The following is a 16,146-nucleotide window of genomic DNA, read 5'->3' as shown; positions in this document are numbered from 1 at the left end:
CATTTTTGAAATGAAAAACAGAGCAGCAGAGTTCAGCTCAGGCATTTTGAGCTGCCCAAGGTGTGTGGGTGGGCAGAGGAATAAATGTTGCTTGTTTGCTCATCGTGTAGTTTGTGAGTGTTCTCCAGCGTGTCAAACCGCTTGTGACAACACAAGCTATTCATCTGAAATTAAAGCAATTAAGTTGTGAGATCTGAGCTGCTGTCTGAATTGCAGACATGATTGACTGTATAATTAAATACCTGAATCTGCATTTACCTTGGCACTTGCCGGCATGCCAAGTATTTTTACAGTCTCATAAATGTTCTTTGGCGTGTTACTGTGCAGACTTTATTCATAAAGAGGAGAAGCAGGGTCATGCACCAGCATAGGGCAATGGAAGAAGAACTGAGAAGACCTTGGTCAGTCTGGGAAAACACGCAGAGAGTTGGGGTTTTCCTTATGATCCAGTTCTGGTTTCATTAGCAGTGAACTTCTGCAGGCTGAAGGTGAACATTTTCAGCATGAGGAGGCCTCAGGTTAAGGTCACAGCAGTGCTTTTGAACCACCCACGTGTCCTGATTTGCATGCAACAGATGTGTCAGTGGTTCTGCTGTAACTCTTACTGTGAAAACCCAGTTAATTGAGGTAAATTTTTAATGACCAAAGCCTTCCCAGGGCATGAGGCTCTGTTCCCCAGAGGTATTCTCCTGTCATCAACAGGACTTCCTTCTCAGGCCGCTTTTTTCATGCAAATGAAGGTGATAAACTATCCAGCAGTTAATGATGGCAGAGGAGCCAGTTCTGATTTTTACTCTCAGCAGTACTGATTGCATGCCTCAAACCTGCTAAAAAATGGCTACAAACCACCTTTGGAAAAGGCCTACTAGAGTTTGGGGCTTGACAGAGAATGTCAGTCTTCTTGAGAGGCCTTTTACAGGTGGGAGATCGTTGTTTCAGAAGGATAAATCACAGGCAAAATGCTCTTGTAAAACATCTTCAGCCTTTCAGCCATGGTAGCTTTCAGAAGTTCAAGTCATCCTAAGCATAGTCTGTGAGTTTCTTTCAAGCCAAGCGTTGAGATTTTGACTGCTTTGCCCCATCTTTGTTTTCCTTTGGGCTCTGCTGATGATTTGTGTGTGGTTTTGTCAAGTCACATAACCTCTCTTTGCTGCAGTCTAACCCTCAGAGGGTGGGTGAGCACTGGAATGATTGACGTCACCATGTGGAACTGTTATTTTAGAAATAAGAAATTTCAGTGTCAATAATCGCAGTGTTTTAGATAAAACTCTGGATCAATTTATGCTTTTCATTGTTTCCCACTCCCAGCCTTTCACCAAAAAGTCATTCCCTCTTAGTGGTGTGATTCATCATTTGTTTTGTGTTAGTATGAGTAGGAATTTGATTTGATTGTTAACAGTGTCTCTACAGAGGCACTAACATAGGTGGTAAATTTGGTTGTTGGTAAGATTTCTGTTCTGCTGGGACCTGGATCTCAGTAGTGAGTTGCCAGGTGAACCTGTGGGCTGGCTGTTGGTGAAAGCTGCTTGCTGTGCTCCAGGATTTTTTCTTTGAGCTCAGACCTGTGGATTGAGCAGCTGGAGCCCTCAGATTTTCAGATGTATTGCCTGTGGGCTGGAAATCCCAGAGGTCAGATCTGCAGGGGCCTTTTTCTGTGTTTCTGGAAGCTTTCCTTTGGTTTGTTTTGTTGTTTTTTTTGGGTTTTTTTTTGACTGGTAAACAGTTGAATTGTAAAATACTGTCCAGCCCTCTCCAGGATATGTTTTATTTTAAAATTAGGTTGTAGTTTGTATGTGCTGTGTTGGATGTGTTCTTCTTTGGCCTAAGAAAAGATTGGATTTGGTTATGTTCACCATGTTTAGAAAAAAACCCAAATGTACAGCCCCCAAAAGCTGGTATGCATTTGCTTGAGCACCAGCCCCAATTGTTTATTCTTCCAAGCCTTTACTGGCTGTATGAGCACACTTTTCAGGATAAATCAGAATAAGCATCCCACTGCTTACTGGAGCAGGAGAAGGGAAGCGTGCCCACGCCTCTGTGCCACACTGCACACCTAAAAAAGGCATTGAAAGAGCATTGTGAAGGTTGAAAGTCAAACACTGCAAAGTTAGAAAATAGCAGTGTGAGGGTTCCCTGTGCACCCTTGATTTGCCCCCCCAGTGTGCGTGCATTATTATCCAGGCTTTAATTATGGAGTCTCTTGCCGGGTTCTCCACGGGCTCCCTGCCTCCCTCTGCACACAGAATGGACTTTGCTCACTTAATGAGCAGATATTCAGGATTTTGTTTTCTCTTATTGTTCACTCTGTGCCCTTCTGCCTTATTTACCAGGCTCTATTCAAGTCCTGTTCCAGCAGCAGAATTATTAATTTCCTCTTGAACTTGTGCCGATCTCGGCGCTATTGTATCTGAGCAGTTGATGAGCAGTTAATTAATCTTCCCCAAACCTCTGTGAGATGAAGGGATGCTTTAGAGACAGGGAAACAAAGCACAGAGAGATTAAATAAAAAAGAATAACTTGTCTTTTTAGGGGCCAATTAGAGCTGGCACAGGCCTGCTCTTTCCCCTGGTGCATAGCATTCTGTGGCATGCTCGTGGGTCCTGGCTCCAGGTGCTGCTCCCACTGCTCCACAGGGCTTTCCTTGTTGGAAAGCCTTGGTTTGAGTGGCCATGTCAGTCTTCACACAGCCCTGCTCTCCTTGGGAGCATTCAGCTCCTTGAGCCATATGAGCCCCTCTTCTTCTCTCTCCTGCTTCTTTCCACAGGGCACCACACAGAATGTCTCTGTCCTGAGCCCTGCCCTCATCCCTAGGGCTGTTCTTGTCTGGAACTAAGCAAGTGACTTAACTACATCTTCTAAAATTTAATGGTTGCTCTTGCCAGTGTGACAGTGTTCCTTCTTGTCATTCCTCCTCCAGCTCTTGAGGCCTGAGAGAAAAGCTTTCACCAGGTTCCTCTCTTGGGTTATGCATCCACCCATAGCTGCTTTCTTCCAGTGGTTTTGATCCCTTCTCCTCTCCACACTCCTCTGCTCTATGTCTCCTCCTGGCTAATGTTAGCCATGCCAGGGAGGCACCTCTAGAGATGCAGGAGTCTGCTCTGCAGCCAGGGAAATCATATTTTCCACTGTTTTCATCTCCTCCTGAGATTTTGGATTGGAGGAATTAAAAAAGCAACAGTGAATGCAGGCTGCCTGTGTGTTTGATGGCCAGACAAGAACCATCCCCTAAAGGCTGCATTTTCTAACTAGCATCCACACTCTGAAAATCAGAGCTTTCAAATATAGCTTAAACTGGGCCTCTCAGAAGCAGAACTTCACGTGTGGTGTGTGTGGAAGTGTTTGACCAAGGCATGTTTGTGAGAGAGAGCTCAAGTTTTCCCCGTGGATAGTGAATGTTGCCCAAGTGCCTGTGGCAGTGAGCCTTAGAAGCTCCTCCTGCTTTCTTCTTGCAGCCTGTTGAAATATTCTGCATAGCACTCACACCCAGAGGAGGATTTCTCTTATTTCATCCAGGCAGTAGATGCAGCTTCTAAGCTGTAGATGGTTTCAGTATGTGGAAATATGTTAGGAGCTCTTCTCATTCCCCACTTGCCTGTGCAGTGCAGGTTGGATGTGTCTGCAGCTGTTCCCTCCTATGTCCCTACACCTTGGACACCAGCACTTCTTGCAGGTAGGCAACTGCTAAGGCACATAACCCAGCTGTTGTTTTTAGCTGCTGTGTCTGCTTTGCTTCCTCCTGGCAAAGGGGGAACAAGGAGGTCAGGGAACACTGAGGGAGAATGAAATGGCAGCAGATGCAGCCTTTCAGAGAGTAGTCCAGCAGCATTCACAGGGACACAGAATGGATAGCAGCGAGGAGGCTGCTGTCTGCATTGTGATGGATTGCATCGGGCTTTTTCCATGCTTGCAAGCCAGCTGTGTATGGGGAGCTTGACCTTAGCCTGGGGTCCCCTCCAGGCCTTGGTCGTGCTGTCCTGTCTTCTCTCACGCTCATGTTTGTGCTTCTCAAGCTCTCCCCTCCTTCCCCTGCCCTCTCGCCGTCCTTGGCGGCAAGGACGCGGCATTCTCGGAAGCAGCCCTTGCTTAATTCAGCTCTCATTCAGGCCAGCACAAGCAGAGTTTGTTCGGTTTTGGACATTCCCCCATCCAGATTCATCTTGTTTTCACGGCTCTGCTGCTCTCTCCTCGCCATCCTGTCCTCCCAGCCCTGACCCACAGCATTTTGCAGTGTTGCAGAGGAGGCTGAGAACTTCTTATGTGAGAGCAGTATAACCACGAGTTGCAAGTCTCACTCCAGCATTACCTTGTAATTTTGAATGTGCATGGCTTGATATGTTAATTAGTATTTAACTGCTCTGTTTTTCACTTGAGTCCAAGTTTCTTTATTTTACCTTTCCCCAGAAATAGACAGGCTTCTCTGGGTGGAGCAAGGGACCAGGAATGCTGGCTTGTGCCACAGCTTTTCCAGTTATTGGTTCTGTCAAGGGGTCTGGTGGGTGGCGACGCATCCTCATCATACTGGAGCAGAAAAGGATGACTGTGACTGTCTGACCTGCCTCCTTCTTTCCCAGTGGGATTCTTTTACCTCAGGAATTACACTAAATTCAGCAAGTTCTCCTTTGTCCAGGTCACAGAACCCTTGTGCCAGCCGAGGTGGCTCTAGGAATTATCAGCTGCCATGGGTTATGCCAGTGGAAAATATGCCTGTGTTAGGCATGTTGACCAGGACACTAAACAGAGTTTAATAACCTGGTAGAATGTTTTTTAATGAAGCAACTGAGACTTCTGTAATCTGTTTTATCCCACTTCTGCCATTCAGCTTGCTTGCATGCCTCTTAATCTTTTAAGCTTTAATTTCACTCACAATTCGGACTGCAGCCATTACTGACTTTTGGCTTTGTGATTGCATTCATGAGCTTTTTTTTTTCTTCTCCTTGACTGTGGAGAAGTTTTAAAAGGTGAGAGTTGAAATCCTGTTGCTTTTTCTTTATTGGTCTGTGAACATCAGTGGAAAATGTGTAAAACTCTGGGGAGGTAGTTTAAGGAGAACTTAATGCCAGCTGCTGGGACTGTTCACTGCTCTCAGAGCCCAGGGCACGTTGGGGTTTGGTGCTGGCAGTGTTCTACAGTGACCATGAGCCTGCTCTTTTACTGACAGGGCTGTGTTGCAGACATGGGACAGACTAGCAGGTCAGACTGAAGTAGTGCAGAAGCCAGGGCTGTGGTCCTTGGGTACCTAAAGCTTGCTGGCATGGCCGTGGTGTGTGAAAGCCCAGGAACAAGGAAGGCAGAGGGGATGATGGCAGGATGCTGTGGAACATCAGGCAGTCTGTGAGGTGCCAAGACTGCAGCTGGGACAGGGAGGTGTGGATGGAGTTTCAGGATGGAGAGGTACCATTGATTCAGAGATGCTGCCCAAGGCAATCAGAAGAGTTGCAAATGGATTCCTATCAGCACCAAACCAAGGCTACTTCCTAATTGTAACCAAAAAAAAATCACCATTTTCTGTTGAGTTTTCTCTGTCAAAATTGACACACACATCCAATAATGTGGATGTACCATTTGTAGGATATTTTCTAAAAACATTTTTAGTGTAAAAGCAAGGGAGATAATAAAATCTATTTTTTACTTCTGGGAAGGACTGGCCAGTCTGGAGAGACTGGGAGATGTTTACTCTGTGCAAGCCTTCCTGTCTACAGCTATCCTTGAATTCTGCTGTGGATCTTGTGGTCCAGCAGAGGCCTTGGGGTCCTGCTGCCTCAGCACTGTGGGAATCTGAGCTAAAGAGACATGCTGGTCCAAATAACTCATGGATGATTATAACCACCAGTTGAGCAGGGAAATATTTCTGGCTTTGTCCTGAGGTTTGGAGAGTGTCCACTGTTTCCATTCTGAGAATGTCACATAGACAGATTGCTGCAGCAGTGATGAAAATATCAAGAGAGGCCTAAAAAAGCAAATATTCTTGGGGAAGTAATGAGAATAGATGGAGTTGGTGCACAGTGTACAGACTGGGAGCCAGAGTGACAATTGAGCTCTGCAGAGAATGGCAAACCAGAGGTGGAATTAGGGGGCTGGTAATTGGAAGGAGGCTTTCCTCACAGCAGGTCCCTTAGATCATGGCTGCTTTAACTGCCTGAGAGAGACAAATATGTTTAGGCCTGGATTTTTCTTTGGCCTGACCTGTATTTGGTACTTTGCTGAAGGTGGAAGCTGTGGTTAGTATTGATCAAACCCTCAAGCAGGCCTGAATGCTGTATCATGAGACCCTGGGGTCTTTGGCCAAAATTATGGTCTGGAGACTGAGCTGGATACTTGCAGCGTCCTGGAATATTCGGACACGACCATGGGGTATAGAGGGAGTGTCACTTGGTCCAGGACATCCTGCTGTGCTGTCAGTGCCAGCTCAGGGCCCTCTGGCTGATGCTGGCTGCCTCTGGAAAGCCTGCCTGGCTTCCCTGGGGCTCTGCACAGGAGAGCAATGGCTTCCCATGCAGGAGTCTGTCTAAAAGGTCTGCTGTGGTAGAGTGGTTCAGTGTACCAGGAGGGGATGTGGGATCAGGACTCCTGCTGTGCTGGGAGATGGCACCTCTGGGATCCTGTTGGACCTGCTTGGCTGATTCTCTGTGTGAATTATGGATGTGTCAGAAGTGTCACCAGGAACCCACCACCCTCCAAACCAAGTCCTGCGTGTGTCTCCCAGGACAGATGCAGAGGCTCCACGGTGGCTTCTTGCTGACAGCCATAGGTGGATCTACAGCCTAATTTAATGTAAAGATGAGGTCAAGTAAGGCACTGTCACACTCTCCCATTAATGTGTGATGCTTCACTGATACCTTGACCAGTGAGAATGAGCAGGCAGGTGGATGGATCCTTGGAATTACCGAGCTGAGCAACATAATCAGCTGCAAAGTTTAAAGGCAGAGCTTGTGCCCTGATACCTGAGGTAGAGCCCTTTTTGTTTTTGTATAATTCTGAATGTATAAGACATGGATTAACTGCAAGCTATGGCCAGCCTGATTCCTTGAAAATCTGTCCCAGACCTCCACCTGAGTTCACTGCTTCCTGTAACAGTGGCCAGCAGTGGGTAGTTTCTTTTGCTTTGGCATGAGATCCTGCTGTGTTACCACGGGACTAATTTGAGGGTTTGCAGAACAGTGGTGTCAGCACAGCCCTTTCTGGAGGGGACCCCATCAGGCTTCAGAAGGCCCCTCCTCGGCTCTGAGGGCAGCTCCTGCAAACCAGGAGCAGGGTTCCATAAGGTTCCATGGCACAGCTGGCTGCAGCTCACCCAGAGGGGCTGACACAGCACGCTGTCTACTGGGTGTTGTGGGCCAGGGGCTTGTGAGGGATCACAGTGAGCAGCAGCTTTTCAGGCAGCACAGACCAGTGCTGGAAAGCCAGATCCCTGCATCTGCTAGGGTGGTGTAAGGGCTTCCCTAATCCCTTCTGTGCAGTCCACATCAAAGAGGGGCAGCATGAGGACTGACCCAGATTCTCTGCTCCTGGATGCCTTTTGACAGTGGTGGATTCACTGCTGGCACATCTCTGTTGACCTCCATAGACTCTTACAGCTAATCACTTGCAGGGATTGTCTTTAATCTTTTGACACCCTAGTCCAAGCATTCCTGCCTCTCCACATCAGCAAATTAGGTTATTAGCTCTTAATACCTCAAAATCTAGACCTTCTGTGCCAGAGGGTAGCAGAGAAACAAGATTAGGGAGATTGCTTCCAAAGCCTAGCATTTCCCAGCAGTGTTAGTAGCTGATCAGCGCTTGAGAATGTCAAGCAAAGAGCCAGCCGTGAGATGAGGAAAACCCTCAAAACAATTCAGAGTGAAGAAGATCCCTGAGGAACATGGATGTGATTGCATGCTGCCCCTGGAAGTTTAGCAGCCAGAATACTCAGGAGTGCCTCTGGACTCCAGGAGCACAGACATCCTTGCTGAGGGAACAGCAGCCACATGTGCTTTGTCTCGGGCCCGTTGCTGCCGTGGGCAGAGCAGGCTGGAGAACACCCAGCTGGGTGGCCTCTGCTGGTGGATATCTCCTGGATGGGAGAAGAGCTTCCACGCTCCTAAGAGCAGAGAAACGATTTGGATGAGCAGAAGAGAAAAGGGTCAGTTTTACAGAGGATAAAAGGTGGAGTCCTGGGATGAAGCATGGGGCATATTGCCACTGAGGTCCTGGTGGCCCTGAGCCAACTTCAGTGCTACAGGAAGCAGACATCAGTGTCTGATTTTAGGGGAGATTTCCCCTCTGGTGGGTGATCTCTACATGTGTGCTAAGTGGAGGAGGTGGTGTGTGCTGCATAGGGCCACGGCTTCAGGAGTTACAAACCTCAGAAATCAAACTAGAACTGAGAAAATCTTGATTTTTCTGCTCTCCAGCCCATCAAAAAGGGAAGTAAGCATTCTGAGAAGTAAAATTTATATGTAGGATTTTGCAGGGTGAAAGTTGACCTGTGAGAAACCAGGTAGCTATTATGGGTAAGTTTACCTTTAAGACTGATGCTGTAGCATGCAGGGGAGCAGGCTCAGTTTGTCTTGTGTGGAGCCATCAGGGGATGCTCTCATACAAGCCTTCACTTCAGAGCTCTTCTTTTCAGCTCAGCTGAACTAGGTTCAGTCCCCAATAAGTGGTCAAGGGACAGCTAAGAGGCACTTGTCTGGTGTTTGGATTTCAGGTACTCACTTCAAAAGGAGGAAACATCACTGCACTGACAATCAGTGGCTCTACAAATGCCTCCTTATGCTCAGCTCCTGCAGGACCAGCTCATTGCTGGGTTACAGTATGACAGTATTAATGATTTAAAACTCAAATTTGATAATGTTTTTACCCAAGCTGATTGCTTTCCTGATTCCTTTTCTGCCTCACTAATCTGTACAACTCACGCTGTAGTTTCCAGCATGTTAAGATTTATGTGGAGTCCTTGGTGGCTGCAAGGCACAATTTAGGCCTTCAGGAGCTCAGTAGTTCTGCCTCAGGACGTGGTTTTGACCAGCAGAGTGAGCACTGCCATTGCTCTCAGTGCTCATGAGCTCCTTTCACCCTTGGAGCACGGTTGCTTTACATGTGTGGCTTCCCTGTATTACATTAATCAAATGGCTGAGAAACTTCAGCTAGGTGACTTGGGCCCTAAAGATATCTGAGATTTCACTGTCCAAGAGTTAACTGCTTCAGGGAGACCCACTCTGATGTCTGTGAAATGTGAGCAGCCTGTACAGGTGCCAGGCATGAGCACGTTCCCCTACAATCCGATCTGGAATCAGCACAAGAGCCCTTGTGATTCCCACAGGATCTTGGTCTATCAGTTCTGTGCAGTAGGTCCTTGCTGGAAAGCTGCATTTAGGCATCTGTATCTTACTGTGCTTGTTCAGGTGCCAGAGGAATATTCCTTGGGAAAACATTATCCTGCACCTTCAAGACCATTGTAGAATATCAAAGAACAGGAGGAAGACTTGACTCCTTGTAGCCAGGCACCTTGCTTTCACAGCTGTGCTGGGCTGCGTGGTGACACCCCTTAGGCCAGGGACAGAGGTTATGAGACAGAGCCCTTTCCTGTGGGGGCTGTCCTTTGCTTCAGAAGTGCGACTTCTGTGTGCAGAGCTGAAGTGTACAGCTGTAAAATCCCCACCAGCATGCATCCATGCTGAGGCAAGTGCAGAGGACCTTAAGCAGCATCCTGAAAGCTGAGTGGAATAATGTGCAATCATTCTATAAACTTTCTTGCAAAACTTGCTCAATCAGAATGAAGGGGCACACTGATGTAGAATGTGAGATTTAACTGAGGATCTCTGAATAGAATTATGAACCCAACTCCGTGTTCCTACATTTGGAAATTTCCATCAAAAAGCATCTTAATTTATCTATGTCTGTGTGCTGTGAAACGTGTTGTCAGCTGGCAGAAATCTGGTTTGACCCAAGGGCTTTAAAAACCTGCTTTTTTGCTTCATGTAGGAGTTTCCAACAGGTAAATGGTTGCATAAAGAGATTTTACACTGGGCATAAATTACATTAATTTTTTAGAAAACCATGCTACTAAGAGACTGTAGAGATTTTTCAGGTATAATGGTCAGTATCTTTTTACAGCATTTGTTTCATTAGCAGTTTTGGAAAATTCCAGTATTGGAGAAATTTAAGAAACTATTTTTGCTGACACTGAAATAGAACTGAAAATGATGTTACTTTTCATGTGACTGAATTCATGCACAAGTATGACTGGAGGGTACAGTCAGAAAATTAATGTATATGTTCAGATCCAGATCAGTGAAAATGAACCATCTCCCATCTTCCTCCTTCAGCTATACGTCTTTGAAGGAGTGTTTGAAACGCACTCCAGAACTGGGAAATATAGATTTGAGGAGAAGCTTCTACTGAGGGGACTTCCTAGAGCTGCAAAAAGAATCATATTGAAGATGTTACCTCCAAATGACTGCTTTTAATCTGACCTTTTGAATACTATTAGTTAAATTAAAGATTAGCTCATTCACTGGTATTTTCTTCTAAGATCTGAGTTGCAGGCTCATGCAGCCTGCAGTGAGAATTCTTCCTCATTTCTGTGGCTTTGGAAGGTGACAAGTGAGATGAACTGCACAGTGATCCCTTTATATTCTCCAATGCTTACAAATTCCTGGGTTTTGTTCGTTACACTTTGCTGGAGTGTTGACTTGAGTGTTTGTCCCAAAACCTGTGCAGATGCACACAGAGCTGTAGTAAAGCTCATCAGTGTGCTGGTAAAGCCTGAGCTCTTCCTTTGCTGTAAAGCAGCAGCCCTCACAGACTCCATGGGGACACACAGCCTGACATGGGTGACATCTGAGTCCGCAGGTACCTCCTATGTGGCAGTTCCTGTCTCCCTTGCAGCTGTACCCCCAGCAACCACAGAAAGTGTTTCCTGTCTTCCTCAAGTTCCCAGCACGTGTGGGGACAGCTCCCTCAGAGCGACAGGTGGCACCTGGGCACACACTGCTGGTGTGGCAGTGGTGCTGGCGAGAGCCTGGCTGACAGCCTGTCTTTGCCTGTTTCCCCAGGTTGTTGCGCTGTCGTCGTGGAGTCTCTTGAGGGATTCGATCTACTACACACTGTCTGTTGTTGCTCTCATCGTGGTAAGTTTCTGAAGGTTTTTCATCTGTGGGAGCCCGTGTTCTACTGCCACCTCTAAAGGGAGCCTGCCATGGCATAACAGTCGTGTAGCTGAGATCCCAGCTCGAGCATTCTTGGGAATTTCTGCTTGTGGAAAACTGCTCGTGGTTCTCCCTGGTTCTGCTGGGAAGCTTGGCCCGAGTGCAGGAGATGGAGGAGTGTCTGGGGAGCCCAGAGGGAAAGCTGGAGCAGAGTGTGGTGGCCCAGTGCAGACGTGGGGAGCAGAGCTAAACCCACATTCTGAGCCCTGGGCAGCCCTGCAGTGGGTGGGTCAGTGCTCTCCTGGCCTTCATGACTTCCTGAAATTCATGTCACTAACCTGTAAGGGTGCAGCACTTGTGCCCAGAGGAGAGAGATCCTGAGCAGCTACTACAAAACCTTCAGGTTAGTTTTCCTCACATAATAGGGGCAGGTTCAGTGGGTGCTGACAGCAAGTCCTCAAACCAAAACTACATTTTCAGCAGTTCTTAGTGCTGTGCCTATCCCGATTTTCATCAAGCTCAGAAAATGCTCCAGATCTCTCAGAATTGGGCTATTCCATGAAAAAAATTTTGGCACAAGAGTTTAATAAAGACACTGCTATCATTTTAGCATTACCTTTGCAAACAATACCAAACAGTGCCAGGAAATGTAAAAATTGAATTTTCAGGTAGCAGTTGCATGTCTTTTTTTTCCCCCCACCCTAGCCTAGTACCCTAGATTCCCTAAGACAGGAAGAGTGATTCTGGGAGGTTAACTTCCATATGTCAGCAAGAAGGGGACTTAGAGTCAGAAGAGGGTGGCTTGCAGTCTGGTTTACTTTGGTTAGTGTGTTTCAGCAGTGGGTTTTGGTTTGTTTCCTGCTGAAAAAGTCTGTGTTTCCAGATATACTCTGTACCTGCAAAGGCCTCTCTCTGCCTTATCCCAAACAGGGGATCCTTCTCAACCTGTTTGTACTTTTATTCCCTGTACTGCAAGGCCAGCCATTTTGTACCTGGTGAAAAATAACTTTTCTACATGATTACTAGCAATGAGCTGCAAAACAAAAAGCTTTTTTTTTTTGTTTTGTTTTGAAAGCTTGACAGTAACCTCATACCAAAAAGTGTTGCTAAACAACAAACAGAGCCACACATACTCATTGTAGTGAATTCCATTGCCCAAGTTTAAAGACATCCAGCAGGCATTCTCTTAGTTCACTCCACAGGAAGCACAGATGTGGGCATCTGCCTGGCATCTGGCCTCCTGGTGCTTGGATTGGACATTTCATTTATTGCATGGAGGCAGACAAGTTGAAAATCGGTTGATTCTGTCATCAGTTTTAAATTCTTTAAGCAGGGCGGGGTTTTTTCATGGCTGGTTCATCCCTGTGGTTGTCAGCTGCATCAGGATGTGGAGAACAATTCTCTACTCTTTTGTGTCCCTGAAATTCCTGTATACTGTTTCTGTGTCATGGGAAAGCTCTATGGCTTGGAGAGCAGACATCTCTGTTACCCCTAAGACTTCTATACTTTATTTCTGTACAAGCTGTTCTTTGTAATTACAGAACTGAGAGTCCTTTTCTGTTGGGAGTGTACCCCATAATACCAGGACACGGTTATTTTTTCCCTAAGCTGTGAGTTAGCTTCTCTCCAGCTGTATGCCCACTCTTCTGCTCATCTTATCATTGGTGGAGTTCAAGACCCTCCAGGCAGCCAGGGTAGCAGAGTGGTGACACTCCAGGCATCAGTGCAGGCTTGAAGGCATTGCCAGAATTTTTATTCCCGTGTTACAGCACCACCTGGCTAATTTGTCTTGGGAGAGGTGGAGCGCATCCCAAGTCTTTCAGTGTTACTCCGTAACAATCATTGCAAATAACTTGAACACCTATTAGAGAAACATGTGAGGGAGGGAAAACGTTTTGAGTGTTTAAAGGTTTAGCTTCCTGCTAGCTGATGTACTAACCCTTTTGTTTGCAATATTGCTCCCCAGTTGATAGTGCACAAGAATTTCTCCTTTCAGAGACAAACTCTGCTTCAGTTTAAGAAGTTTCTCCTTGCCTTCACTCACCTAGGAATCTCTGGCTTCCCAGTGTCTCTAATTTCTCCTTTCCTTTTAAGACAGAATCAAATGGAGGTGGCAGGACCTCAGTTGTTCCTCAAATTCTGACTCTCTAGTGCCCCATGGCTCAGGTGGGAGATGAGCTACGGGCTCTGTGCAGAGCACAGCATAACCTGCCTGTGGTTCCTCCTCCATCAGATTTGTGTGCTCCTTTTAGAAGATGCTTCAGTGCTTTGTGTGCAGGGATAATTTTTCCATATGAGGGCATTGAGACTTTTCTGCAGCTCGAATAGAGTCATCAATCTTGAAAAATTATATTGTTTGTAGAAGTTTGTTCTCATGGCATTTAAACAATGGCCTGTGTTGCTGTGTTAAAAGTTGCACTCCACTGGTATCTTTACTAATCATAAATACACCTGAGGGGAAATAAATATATTCCTTCCATTGCTGAGATACAGCAATTTAAAAAAACCTGATACTGTGCTGGGTAAATCAATATGACTTTGTCTCTATTTGCACTAGAAAAGGAAGTACAATGCTGTTGTAAGAAATAGAGCAGTATAGACTCACCTGTTTGCTGCTCCAGGCCATTTGATGAGAGAGTGAACTCTGAACCACAGAGGTCAGAAGTGGATGTAAACCACATTTACTGTACTTAATTCATCTTGATTTAGATTTTTTTAAACTTTATAATAATATTACAATGCTACCTTGTCCTCTAGTAGAGTTTAACAAAACTTATTAATCTGTTGAAAGGAAAAAGATGCCTGTGTATCTTAACTTGAAGGGACATGGTCAGAGTCATTAGAGTCAAAATTGAGATTGGTGCTATTTTTAGTCACAGAAGTCAGTGCACACGCTTTCACATCCCATCACACCAAACAGTGTAACCTAAAACAGGCCTTGTCAGATTAGATCATGGTGACTGGGAACTGTAATTTACAACGTTTTGTGGTCATGTTTTCTTCCAGTAACCAGCGTAGCTCTTGCCTCGTGCCGGCTGTCACACAGGAGTTGCTATTTATGGCTGTATGGCCAAGGGGAGGTGTTCACTGTGCTTTCAGGGCCTCTATCCTTTTCCCTCCTGTTTCCATTCCTTTTCCCTCCTGTTTCCCTGGGACACAGCTGTGGATCTGTAATCCCTGGTGCGGGCATGCATTTCCCTGCTGGTGTTTTGGAAGGGCTGAATAGACCACAGCCTGTCATTGTGGCCACGAGGGCTCCATGCAATTCCAGCTCCAGCCTCCTATGGAGGCACCGGCACCGTGGGCCCCCTCTGCAGCCATCCCACTGCGGTGGGAGGAGAACTGGAGCCACGGGGAGTAGCAGGGCTGGTGGAGCACGGCAAGGGGAAGGGCCTGGTCATGGAGCATGGAAGCTACTGCCCATGTGAGCCTTCAGCCACTGCCAGTGTGAGCCTTCAGCCATTGCCAGTGTGAGCCTTCAGCTGCTGCCCATGTCGGCCCTTCCCTCACCCCATGCCATGGTGCTGCTGCTTCCTTCACAACCCTCACCATGGTGCTGGTTTTCCCTTGATGCCCCTCAATGAGGCGCTGGTCCTTCCCTCATGCCCCTTCACCATGGTGCTGGTCCTTCCCTCACGCACATTCCCTCACAGCCCTCAACATGGCGCTGGTCCTTCTCTCACAGCCCTCACCATGCTGTTGGTCCTTCCCTCACACCCCTCAGCATGGCGCTTGTCCTTCCCTCACACCCTTCAGCACGGCACTTGTCCTTCCTTCACACCCTTCAGCATGGCACTTGTCCTTCCTTCACGCACCTTCCCTCATACCCCTCACCATGTTGCTGGTCCTTCCCTCACGCACCTTCCCTCACAACCTTCAGCATGGTGCTTGTCCTTCCCTCACGCACCTTCCCTCACACCCCTCAGCATGGCTGGTCCTTCCCTCAGGGAGGAGTATATCCCTTGCCCGGGGAGGCTGCACAGCCCTGTTGGGGAAGCCACGGTGCCTGTCCATCAGCAGGTGTGCCAAAGGGGCTGTCAGTCAGCTGGGGTGGCGGTCACCACACCCTGGGCCCAGCAGGACATGGCAGCAGCTTGCTGTGGATCCACATCCACAGAGCTTGCTGTGGATCTGCTGGCGGGTCACTCGGCGTGCAGCCGGGAGCAGCAGGGAGGAGGCCATGTCGGTGAGACAGCCAGGCGGGTCGGAGTGGTGCAGCCCTGTCTCTGGCTCACCGCTGCTTTCCCACCAACTGCTGCACAAGGATCCAGTGGCATTTGGGAAAGGATTACCTGCTAGCCTTGACTAGGTGAGAGAAACTAAGGGTTAAGAAGTTCAAAGGATGGGCAGGAGGGCAGTGCCAAATACACCCGAACTTGATGCCATTGCCACGAGCCCTGACTTGCTTTACTCTGTCCCCCGCCTCAGGTGATGTGCTGTTTTCAACTGTGGTTTTGTGTATAACATGCTATTTTTAAATCTTTTCTCCACAGTTTATTTATGATGAAAGAGTTTCCTGGTAAGTGAATCCCTTTTCTTTTAATTTTTTCTGGTTATACCACAAAAGCTGCCATAATTAGTGTTTATGAGAAGGAGAAAGCTAAAAAGTTCTGCTGGGGAGCTATTTGCTGCTGTGTGAGAAACATCAGCACAAGATGGGCTAGAGTAAGTAATTTTTTGAACGAGAGAAGAAAGCCCAGGAGAATCAGACTATTCTTGATACAGTGGCAGCAGTCAGTGCCCTGCAGCAGTCTGGGGATGACAGTGTGCTCAGCAGAGCTGTGGGTGTGCAAGAAGGAGCCACCTGAGCAGTCATAAATAAGTGTATAGTTGGATTTTTCATAATTTAGTGAATGCCCAGTTAAAAGAAATTAAAAAAAAAATCTCTGTTAATGTGTTAAAGAGCAGTGCAGTAGATATGGTAGTCTAGGAGGGCTGGGCTGCTGATACTTTTCAGTTGCTTTGGTCTCATGGTTTTGTTTCTGGCACATCCCAGAGGTGATGTGGTGACATCTGGAGG

At 47.1% G+C, this 16,146-nt stretch overlaps 1 protein-coding gene across 2 annotated transcripts in view; it reads left to right on the top strand.

The window, feature by feature from the left end:
* SLC24A3 (solute carrier family 24 member 3) overlaps positions 1 to 16,146 on the top strand; it is a 118,719-nt gene that overhangs the window by 66,631 nt on the left and 35,942 nt on the right. For both annotated transcript variants that reach the window (XM_064415451.1, XM_064415450.1), the window contains exons 7-8: positions 11,034 to 11,108; positions 15,620 to 15,645. In XM_064415451.1, the coding sequence (XP_064271521.1) occupies positions 11,034 to 11,108; positions 15,620 to 15,645 (101 nt within the window). The remainder of the gene's footprint in view (positions 1 to 11,033; positions 11,109 to 15,619; positions 15,646 to 16,146) is intronic.

Source organism: Passer domesticus, chromosome 3 (assembly GCF_036417665.1).
Source record: "Passer domesticus isolate bPasDom1 chromosome 3, bPasDom1.hap1, whole genome shotgun sequence".
Classification (NCBI taxonomy): domain Eukaryota; kingdom Metazoa; phylum Chordata; class Aves; order Passeriformes; family Passeridae; genus Passer; species Passer domesticus.
The sequence above is the reverse complement of the archived record's forward strand: the minus strand, read 5'-3'. Positions and strand labels throughout refer to the sequence as shown.